General features: G+C 41.6%; 1 protein-coding gene across 1 annotated transcript in view; it reads right to left on the bottom strand.

Moving 5' to 3' along the window:
- Positions 1–351: 351 nt before the first annotated feature.
- The window catches only part of VWC2 (von Willebrand factor C domain containing 2), a 122,597-nt gene continuing 111,079 nt past the window's right edge, over positions 352–11,869 (bottom strand). Inside the window, exon 3 of the mRNA XM_043588438.1 lies at positions 352–865. Within this exon, the coding sequence (XP_043444373.1) occupies positions 714–865 (152 nt within the window). The 3' untranslated portion in view covers positions 352–713. The remainder of the gene's footprint in view (positions 866–11,869) is intronic.

Below are 11,869 nucleotides of genomic sequence, written 5' to 3'. Positions count from 1 at the left end.
AACTGTATGTGTGTGTCCAAGTACGGTCCCCAACGCGGAGGCATCGAAAACATAGGAAAAGTGCATGCCTGTTGTCTTGGTATAATGATTCATCAGTGACTGAAAACGGAGGTGGTAAAACCTATAAGTCATCAGAAGAAGGAAATATATTTATGTGAAGTAGACTGGATCTCCTAAGGACACTAGATCGATCTCTGTGATGAAACAGAATGGGGGCGGGATTTCCGGATTTCATCATCGTATGGGCCATCGACGGGTGCAGTGTTCCGAGAGGTGAGGCAGAATCAGCCACCACAAACAACCTCGTGTGATGGAATCAGAAAGGAAGCAGATATGCAGGTACGCAGTGAAGGCGGTTGACAACACAGCATTTTTAATCTGTATCTATAGAAAACATTTATATAAGCTCTCTAATAGAGGGATTATAGAAATACATTTAATATATAATAGTGTACTTCGGTGTACTTACTGTGAAAATAGCACATTTATTTAGAGAGGGGGTTTTGTGCCCAAAGTTCTTGTGGACGTTTTTGAAATAGACCCATTTCCTTCTTCTGAAGGAAACGGTTACCGAGAAGCGCAAAAGGTACGCACAACTTTGCACACTCCTCATCAAAAGTCTTCTCCTTTTGGATGACATTCCCCAGAGTCATCTAGAGTGTTCACGTCTGTAAAATATTCTAGAAAAACGTCTGTTTTGTACGGCCCCGTGTCTACACCTGCCGGCATTCGTGCCTCGTGCACATGGCCTGTCTTTCAATTCTCCACGTCCCTTCCTCGTAAGTACAGTGACATATGGTACACTCGTCCGTCTTCACTTCTCTTCCAGCTGGGATGACAGCAGTTTCTGCAAAGCAGTTTGGACCTGGAACGCAGAAAAACGTGTTATACTCGCAGCGAGCGTTAATCTATAATGTATTTAGTTAGGCAGTCAGCTTCACAGGATATGTTGTGTTCACTGTCCCACGGATGACAGTGGGAAAGCTATGCTTTAAATAATACGAAGTACCCCCACCTTCTTTGTGTGTGAAATGAAACTGGCATTATTTACATGTTTTTACGAGTGGCAATACTGTGATTTTCACGAACGGTTCCGTTTTGGGGCCTTATATGTAAGTCACACCGGCTTACATATATTTTGTAATGTATGTAATTTTTGTAATATTTTGTAATGTATGTATTATATGTAATCACACCATTTGATTTAATTCTAAGTGATCACAGGAAAAAGTTAGTGAAATGTAACTTTCAAAGAGCCAGGCTGAGTCTGATTCTCCAAGGCACCTTTACAAGAGAGAGCTTAAATAAGCAAGCGGCAGGTTTCTAGATGTCACCATACGAACCAATGACCTGAGGGGCTCCTGAAACACTGGCTGCTGGTCCCACCCCCAGAGCGTCTGACTCACGAAGTGTGGGATGGGGCCAGAGGATCTGCTTTGATGACAAGTTCTCAGGTGCTGCTGCCACGAATGGTGGTCTGGGGCCCACGCTTTTGAAAAGCACCGTCTTAGCGTTTACCAGCCTGTGCGTCTTCCCCAGGCTTCCACGTGGGCCAAAGATCCCTACAAATCTCAGTCAGCGTCAGCCGTAAGCTTCTCTGCCACCTGCATCATGCTCTATAGAAGGTCAGGGATATGAAGGAATGGTTGCCAACGTGAGTTGACACGAACCGTTTTTATGTTACGCTTCACGCAGCTGATCTGGATCTGAACAGCTGCCTCCAAACCTCCCTCCAGAGTGGAAATGTCAGGAGTTAACCATGGCCTCCACAAGGGCTCCCAGCACTGAACTTCAGCAGCGAGTCACATTCTCATTCTACCTTCCTTTGCTTCCACCGTCTTTGATAATATGCCCGCTACCAAAGTAGGCTGAACTGTGATGTGTGAAGTCATAAAAGAGACGAAAGACATTCATTCACCGACACCATTTGTAAAAATAAACTAATCCAAACAAGCTCCACGATGAAAACAGAATAATTCTAGGGGTTCCTGGGTGGCTCAGTCAGTTAAGTGGCTGTTGATTTCAGCTCAGGTCATGACCTCACGGTTCGTGAGTTCAAGCCCCACGTCAGGCTCCCTGTTGATGGTGTAGAGCCTGCTTGGGACTCTCTCCCTTCTCTCTCTCTTAAAATAAATAAACTTAAAAAAAAAAGAAAAAGAAAGTTGTAAAAAAAAAAAACACAACAGTAATTCTAGGCAGAAAAACTCATGTTTTTTTTTTTTATTTAAAAAAAATTTTTTTTTCAACGTTTTTTATTTATTTTTGGGACAGAGAGAGACAGAGCATGAACGGGGGAGGGGCAGAGAGAGAGGGAGACACAGAATCGGAAACAGGCTCCAGGCTCCGAGCCATCAGCCCAGAGCCCGACGCGGGGCTCGAACTCACGGACCGCGAGATCGTGACCTGGCTGAAGTCGGACGCTTAACCGACTGCGCCACCCAGGCGCCCCGAAAAACTCATGTTTTTATGGCTACTGTTTTTCACATTAGCCAACCTGCAAACTGTACTAGCTCCTAACTGTCACACACTGGAACCCGTGTCCCAGTGCACACAACCCCTTCTCCCTCCATGGACTCTGCTCTCTTCTTGCCCTCAGCCTCCCCACCCAGCCCTAGGATTCATCTCTTGACTTCATTTTTTCTTCCTTGGAGACCTTGAAATGTTAGCAATCATCCATCTGGGGAGGAAGCCCTGTTGCGGTTCCAACCCCCTCTCTGCTGAGCGCTAGTCCTGTTTCTCCAGCCTGCTGGTGCTTCAGTCTTGCCAGGGGTGGTCAAGTCCCTCCCCTCTGTCAGCTGTGGTGAACTGCCGTATTTTACTTTATTTTTATTTTTTAAAAATTTTTCAGTGTTTATTTTTGAGAGAGAGAGAGAGGATGAACAGGGGAAGGGCAGAGAGAGGGGGAGAGAGAGAATCCCAAGCAGGCTCTGCACTGTCAGCGCAGAACCCGATGATCTCACAAACTGTGAGCTCGTGACCCGAGCTGAGATCAAGAGTTGGACGCTTAACCAACTGAGCCACCCAGGTGCCCCAAACTGCAATATTTTAAACACATACATACCCTTGCCCACCCAGTAGGCCAACATGAGGTCCTTTGTCTCCGCACATTCCCACTAAACCCACTCAGGGCTGCCTTCCAAGCTCCTCAGGAAGGGATGGCTTCCTCAGCTCTGTGAGGTCAGAGCCAGCCAGTGCCATGGCCATGCTCTGGGAAGGACTCACTTTGTCAATACCTGCCCTACTCGGCAAGTGAAACACCCATGAATCTTATATTCTCACTCTCTTTGGCATGCTTTCTTTCCATTTGTCTCCTTTGCAGAGTTTAATTTAAGAACACCATCTCCTAATTTGCCCTAAACTCTGTCAGTGTGCTTTGCACATAGAAGACACACCATAATTGCCCAGAAAACCCATACTCATAGGTATAGGTATTTACAGGTCTCTACTCCAGAAAAATCTGGATTCAAAGTCTGATACCACTGCTTGATAGTTATGTGATCTTGGAATAAGCAATATAGTTGTTTTGAGCTTTAATAGCGTGAATTACAGATGGGCAGAAGACCTGAATAGACACTTCTAATGAAGACAACAGACACATACAAAGATCCTCAACATCAACCATCATCAGTGCATATCAAAACCACAATGAGATATCACCTCACACCTCTAAGAATGGCCAAAATCAAAAAGACAAGAAATAACAAATGTTGGCAAAGATGTAGAGAAATGGGAACCCTTGTGCACTATTGGTGGGAATGCAAATTGGTGCAACCACTGTGGAAAACAGTATAGAGATTCCTCAGAAAATTAAAAATAGAACTACTGTACTGGGTATTCTGCTACTGGGTATTCACCCAAAAAAACCAAAAACACTAATTTGAAAAGATATGTGCAGGGGCACCTGGGTGGCTCAGTTGGTTAAGCATCCAACTTCGGCTCAGGTCATGATCTTGTGGTCCATGACTTTGAGCCCCACATCGGGCTCTGTGCTGACAGCTCAGAGCCTGGAGCCCAGTTCAGATTCTGTGTCTGCCTCTCTCTCTTTCCCTCCCAAACTCACACTCTGTCTCTGTCTCTCTCAAAAACTAAATGAACATTTAAAAAAAAGATATGTGAACCCCTATGTTGTTGCACCATTATTTATAATCACCAAGATATGGAAGCTCTCTGAAAGTCCATTGATAGGTGAATGGATAAAAAAAGATGTGGAATATATACACAATGGAATACTACTCAGCCATCAAAAAGAATGAGATCTTGCTATTCGCAGCCACCTGGATGGACCTAAAAAGTATTAATTCTAAGTGAAATAAGTCATTCAGAGAAAGACAAATACTGTATGGTTATATATTTTTGCATGTGGATGCCTAATAGTTCTACCACCATTTATTAAAAAGATAATCTTCATTGTCCTGTGTTGACTCCTTTGTCAAAGATCGGGTCACTATATGTGTGCAGGTTTATTTCTGGGTTCCCAATTCTGTTTATTGATCTAGTCATCATACCACACTGTCAGTTCATGTAGATTGTCTAATTTGTAGGCACAGAATTGTTCATTGTATCCCTTTATTATCTTTTTAATATCTGTGGGGTCTGGAGTGATGTCTCCTATTTCACAATATTACTAATTTGTGTCCTCTCTCTTTTCTCTTTAGTTAGCCTGGCTAGAGGCTTCTCAACTGTATTGACTTTTTTCAAAGAACCAAATCCTGGTTTCTTTGACTTTCTCTATTAATTTCCCATTTTCAATTTAATTGATTTCTCCTCAAATTTTTATTAATTTTTTTCCTTCTGCTTATTTGGATTTAATTAGCTCGTCTCTTTCTAGTTTCCTTAGATGAAGTTTAGACTGATTTTAGTACTTTCTTATTTTCTAATATATGCATTCAATGCCATAAGTACTCCTCTAAGCACTGCTTTTGCTGCACCCCACAAATTCTGATTAAGTTGTGTTTTCATTTTAATGAAGTTCAAAATTCAGTTTTCAAATTTCTCTTGGGACTTCTTTTTTGATCCAGGTGTTATTTAGAAGTCTGTTGTCCATTGCCAAGTATCTGGATTTTCCAGGCATCTTTCTGTTGCTGATTCCTGGTTTAATTCCACTGTGGTCTGAGGGCAGACACCATAGGATTTCTATTCTTTTAAATGTATCACAGTGTGTTTTGTGGACTAGACTGTGGTTTATCTTGGCAAATAATCCATGTGAACTTGAGAAGAATGTGTATTGTGCCACTGTTGGATAAAATACTCAATAGATGTCAATTGTAACCAGTTGATTGAAGGTATTGAGTTCAACTATGTCCTTACTGATTTTCTGTCTGCTGGATCTGTCCACTTCCGATAGCAGATGTTGAAGTCTCCAACGTAATAGTGAATTCATGTGTTTCTTCTTGCATTTCTATTGGTTATTTTCCCTCATGTATTCTGACACTCTGTTGCTGGTGAGTATCACATGGAGGATTATTATGTCTTCTTGGAGAACTGACCTGTTTATCTTTATGTTAATTACCTTCTTTTTTTTAAGAAAAAAATTCATGGTTATTTATTTTTGAGAGAGAGACAGAGACAGAGCATGAGCGGGGGAGGGGCAGAGAGAGAGGGAGACACAGAATCCGAAGCAGGCTCCAGGTTCTGAGATGTCAGCATAGAGCCTGATGCAGGGCTCGAACCCATGAACTGCAAGATCATGACTTGAGCCGAAGTTGGACAACCAACCGACTGAGCCGCCCAGGCACCCCAGACCTTCTTTATCTGTGATATCTTTCTTTGCTCTGAAGTCTACTTTGAAATTAATATAGCTACTCCTGCTTTCTTTTAATTAGTGTTAAAATAATATATTTTTCTCCATCCACTTCCTTTTAATATATATGTGTTTTATATTTAAATTGGGTTTCTCATGAACAATAGATAGCTGGGTCTTAAGGTTCTGGCTCACTCTACTTCTATCTTTTAGGCCATTAATATTTAAAGTGGTTACTGAGGGGGGTGCCTGGGTGGCTCAGTTGGTTGAGCATCTTATTCTTGATTTTGGTTCAGATCGTAATCTCACAGTCATGGGATTGAGCCCTGCATCTGGCTCTGTACTGTGTGTGCAGCCTGCTTGAGATTCTCTCTCTCTCTCTCTCTCTCTCTGTTCCTCTCTTCTGCTTGTGCATGCTCTCTCTCTCTCTGAAAAATAAAATTAAAGTGTTTATTGATATAATTAGATTTCTATCTACCAGATTTGTTGTTTTCTGTTCCCCTTATTCTTTGTTCTTTTGTTTCCTTCTCTTCTTGCCTTTTCTGGATTTAACTGAGCATTTATTGTGATTACATTTTCTCCCTTTTTTAAACACATTTTATACTTCTTTTGTATTTTTTTAAACTTTTTTTTAAACTGTTAATCCTAGAGTTTGCACTATACATTTACAAATGATCCAAGTCTGCTTTTAAATAATGCTATTGTGTCTCCGGAGTGGTGTGAATAATGACAATAACAAATAATCCTAATTCCTCCCTCCCAGCCACTGCATCACTATTATTCATTTCACTTCTCCATAAACATAAATAAAGATAGCTATCCAACTACATACATCAGCATACATAACCGAACACATTGCCTCCTGAATCATTTGGAATGGACTATTATCTGGTAGATCATTTAAGAATATGAAAAATAGAAGTTTTTGTTTTGCCTTTACTTATTCATTCTCTGGTGCTCTTCCTTTATGTAGATCCAAGTTTCTGCATTTCCCTTCTCTCTAAAGAGCTTCTTTTAACATTTCTTGCCAGGGAGGTCTCTTGGCAGAAAGGCCCCTTAATTTTTGTTTGCCAGAGAAAGTCTTTATTTCTCTTTCACTTGTCAAGGATAATTTTGCAGGGCGCAGAATTCTCTCAACACCAACTATTTTTCTCTGCTTGGATGGTTTCCTAGGAGAAGTCGAATGCAGTCCCTGTATTTGCTCCTCTGTAGGAAAGGTGCTTTTACCTCTGAATTCTTTCAAGATTCTTTGCTTATCTTTGATATTCTGAAGTTTGAATATGGTATGCCTAGGTGTAGGTGGTTTTCTGGTATTTATTCTGCATGGTATTCTCTAGGCTTCCTGGATCTGTGCTTGGTGTGTAACATTAATTTGGGGGAAATTCTTAGTCATTGTCTCAAATTTTGCTTCTGTTTTTTTTTAGGTATCTTCCCCTTCTGATGTCCCTGTCATGCATGCATTCATTACACCTTATGTAGATGGTCTATGGATCTTGGATATTCTGCTTATTATCCCATCAAAGGAATTCTTCATTTATGTTACTGTTTTTGATCTCTAGCATTCTTCTAGCATCCTGGCATTTCTTTTTGATTTTTAGAGCTTCCATCACTCAACTTACATTACCCATCCATTCTTGTGCATTGTCTGCTATTTCCATTAGAACCCTTAGCATATTAATCACAGTTATTTTAAAATCCTGGTTTGATAATTCTAACATGCCATGCCTGACTTGGATTCTGAGGGTTGCTCATCTCTGTGTTTTTGACCTTTGAGTATGCCTTGTAATTTTTTTTTTGACAGTTAAATACATAGTATATTGGGTAAAAGGAAGTGCTGTAAATAGAACTTTAGTAAGATGATGATAAGGTAAGGGGTGGAGGGAGGGGAAGCATTCTGTATCCTATGACCAGGTCTCAGTCTTTCCATGAGCCTTTGCCTCTGGACTGTGAACTTTACAAGTGCTTCTTAGTCCCCACCCCCACTTTGGTTGTCCAGGATGGCTAGAGTGGGCTGCACTTGGGTGCTTCCCTTCTCCCATGTGGAAGGCTGAAGTGAGGAGTTGGGTATTTCCCCTACTCTGGTCAGTTATGTCCTGATAAAACTCCAGAGGGTTAGGCTGGCTCTGGTCAAATATTTTCCCTGGACGGCAGACCTTGTTAAAAAGAATAGAATGACCTGAAAGATTTCAAAATGCATACTTGGTCCCTCTACCTTCCATAAGACATCAGAGCGCATAAAATTATGGGAACCCTCTCCCAGGACCGGGTCCTGCTGGCATTTTTGACTGTCAGACTCATCCACACTGAACCTCCAGCAATTTGTCAGTTACAGGCTGTGACCTCAGATCTCTGGTGGGTCTAAGAAGAGTTACTGACTTTTCAGTTTGTTGAACTTTTTACGTTTTTAGGATAGAAAGGCACCTGGAAACAGCAATGATTGATTTTTGAAGACTGAACCAGTTTTACATACCTGGAATAAATCTCACTTGGTCACAGTGTAAAATTCTTTATATATATATTATTTTGTTTGTTAATATTGTAGTAAGAAATTTTGTTTATATTTATGCAGGATATAACACGGACTTCATTGAATGGGTTCGAAAGTGTTCCGTCCTCTATTGTTGGAAGACATTGTGTTGAGGTGGTATTAATTTTTAAAATATTTGGTATTATTCTCCAATGAAACCACATAAGTGGTTTTGAGGGGAGTTTTAAAAATGATGAATTCAATTTCCTGAATAGTTTTCATATAAGTTATCGATTTCATATTCAGATGATTTGGGGTAGTTTTTATTTTTCAAGGAATTGGTTCATGGCTTTTAATTTGTGAAATTCATGTACGTACAGCTACTGACAGTATTCCTTTTAATGTCTGTTGGGTGTAGAGTGGAATCTCTTGTTTTCTTTCTTTTATTAGTAATTTGTCTCTTCTCCGCCCCTAAAATCTTTTGTTTTGCTGGAGGCGTTTATCAATTTTGTGAATCTTTTCAAGGAATCAGTTTTTGTTTCACTGATTTTTCTCTAGTGATTTTCTGTTTTCAATTTTATTGATTTTTGTTCTCATCTTCATTATTTTTTCTTTCTACTACTTTCGGTTTATTTTGCCTTTCTTTTTCTAGCTTCTTGAAGTGACTTAATTGACTTGACAATTTTCCTCTTTTTTAAAGTCAGCATTTAGTTTGATAAGTTTTCCTTCCAGAACTGCTTCAGCTGGTGTCTCTCAGGTGTGGATGGGTTGTATTTTTATTTTCATGAGACATTTAATTTTACAGACTTGTAACTCAAGAACTATTAAGGATCTTGAGGGGGAAAAATGCTCATGATAAGTTGGTACACTAAAATACAAATTACTGCAGAGAATCCTGATGACTAAAAATAGATTCTGGCCACTATCATCATTCACGGGCAAATAAACCTCCATATAGTTTACCTCCTTAGTAACTAGGGGAATAGAGAGAAACAGTTTTTAATCTTTATCAATTAATCTAATTATAAATTTAACTTTCATATTTATATGCTACCTTAACAGAAACATGAAGCACACTGAAAAATTTCACAAACATGGAAAACAAGATTTAGACCAAGTATGAGTCAAGTTACATGGCTCATGTTAATTACTGATACATTACATTATGTTCACCTGGCCTGGTTGTTATTAGAGGCCGCTGGCTAAAGATGGCTGATTTCATAATGAACACAGTACATAATGCTTTTCTTACCTCTGGGACAGCCATTTAAGTTAACAGCTGATAGACATTGATAAACTCAACCTCTCTGTGTTAATTTTATGTCAGGGCAAAGGATTTGCAATTGTGAAAGCTGTTGTTTATACCATCTGGACCCCATGAACAGGTGCACCCCCTTCTCTGTGGCTGATGCACAGAATCAGAATAGCTCAGAGCCAACGGGCATGGTGCCTGCTCATGGAGGGCCGTCCATGGGAAGGAGCATCTCATTCCCTTCAGGGCCTCCACACTCCATCTCTTCAAGTGCAGTCTGTGTTGAGTTCCCCGTTTTACCCTGGTTACCAGCACAATTAGCCCATGACGGGTGTTCATTTAGGGTGTACCGAACTCACGATACTTTAGGCTGAAGCTCACAAATTCTAAATCAAGCTTGAACCTGCTGGGACATTTGTCATATGAAGGATCCCTCCTGGCTGCTCCTGGGTCTCTCACAGAACTGCCTTCCCCAGTGACAGCCTCAGTGCCCAGCGATGGGCTGGGAGCCCCTGGGGACAGGAGCCACAACTACGCTGCCATTTCATCCCAGGGTCAAGGTCTGCAGGCAGCACAGGGCTGGAGCTCAGGAAATACACAATCAGGTTACAGTTTTAGAATTAAATAATGAACAGACATGACTAAAATAAAACTAATACAGCCCTGCTGATGGGTAAGTTGCCAATATGCTTCAGATTTTGACAGCAAGCAATGGAAAGCAGCAATTAGACATGGAATTAATGAAGAAAGGTCTCCACAGGTGCCTGGAGGCATATCTCCTTCTCTTCCATCAAAGACCAAACATTGAGGAACAGCCCAGCACACAAGAATGACAGGGCAACGGAGCAGAAATCCATGCGCTGTAGGAGCCCAGCGGGGCCAGCACTGGCTCAAGGCAGCTCATTTTATTTCAGGCACTAGACTATTGGCATTCTTTCCTTTGGAGCCATGCATTAAAATAAGATTAATTCCCAAGTATACCGAACTCCACATCAGTTTCCCATCTTGAAACAGCTACGTCTTCCCTACCCTGTTGTAAATCGTGTTCCCTACCCCACAAATCTGACTTCTGAAGATGAAATCTCCCGCTGTTATTTGCACAGAGGAAGCAACATCTAACGCATTTCAATTTCCCTCTCATATACCTTGTGTATGTTAGATTCGTAGGGCGTTGGTCTCAAAAAGCCAGGAAATACCGTTTTCCTAACATGCATTTTCATCTCCCCGCCAAGTCAAATGAAATAACCAAGTATATGTTCACGTGTTTGTGTGTGCATACACGATCACGGGCACATGCATGCTCTTCTGGGAAGGGTCTAGTACAAAATCATTTTTTAACCAGAAAGTGGGGGAAAAAAGAGCAATTAAACCAAGGAAAAATCTTAAATGGCACTAAATTATGCATGAAAACTAAACAGACTTGGTCTCTGTAGAAAACCTTCTTCTTCAAAAGAAACAGTTCTGGAAAATTAATATCCTGCCCTCGGGGTGGCTCCGGGCGCATGCTGTGAGGACACACAATGTTCCACACAGTTTATGATTCCTTTCGGCTTCCTGGGAACCCGCCCTTATTCTGATCCCCGGACCTTAGGGGATAACTGCTGGATCATCTTTCTCCCGTTCTTCCAAGTGGATCCAATTTATCACATACCACCCAGTCTGCATTGGAATTCAAGAAACAAAACAGTTCTTCATTTTTTTTTTTTTTTTGAGAGAGAGAGAGAGCGAGCGAGCACACAATCGGGGGAGGGGACTTCAGGGGAGCGGCAGAGGGAGAGAGAGAATCCCAAGCAGGCTCCACATTCAGCACAGACCTGGACGTGAGGCTCGATCCCATGACCCCGGGATCATGACCTGAGCTGAAATCGTGAGTCAGACAGACACTCAACCAACTGAGCCACCCAGGTGCCCCATTCCTTCATTTTTAAGTGAAACAAAAGTTCTCAGAAAACGCTTTGGGGGAAATAATACGGCAGGCTCAAAGGAACGAGAGAAGTATCTTCCAAAGTTCTGAGAAATGGCGAAAGGTTTGCTGTTTAAAAAAAGTCCCCACTGTTGAATAAATTGGGGTCAGGTTTCATTAAACAACTCAGATGGGGTTCCTCTCCTGAAGATCTTTCTGGAGGCTTCACTCTGTCAGTAGGTGCTGATAAGCTCAGAGGAAGGGCTCGCGTGTGCCTGTTCTAAACTCATTTGACCATGAAGGCCTTTATGCACAGTTATTAATACCATGATGGCCATTTCTATTCTGCAGATCAGTGTCTGGAACAGGAGGCAATAAAATACATGTGGAAAGGATGGCTGACCCTTTCGCGTGGTGCATGCAGAGCCCCCAGGTGGACACTGGGGGGCAGCACAGGACAATGCACCGGTAAGGATGCCCCCCGCAGGCCCATCTCCCAGCCCACAC

Source organism: Prionailurus bengalensis, chromosome A2, assembly GCF_016509475.1.
Source record: "Prionailurus bengalensis isolate Pbe53 chromosome A2, Fcat_Pben_1.1_paternal_pri, whole genome shotgun sequence".
Lineage (NCBI taxonomy): Eukaryota > Metazoa > Chordata > Mammalia > Carnivora > Felidae > Prionailurus > Prionailurus bengalensis.
The sequence above is the reverse complement of the archived record's forward strand: the minus strand, read 5'-3'. Positions and strand labels throughout refer to the sequence as shown.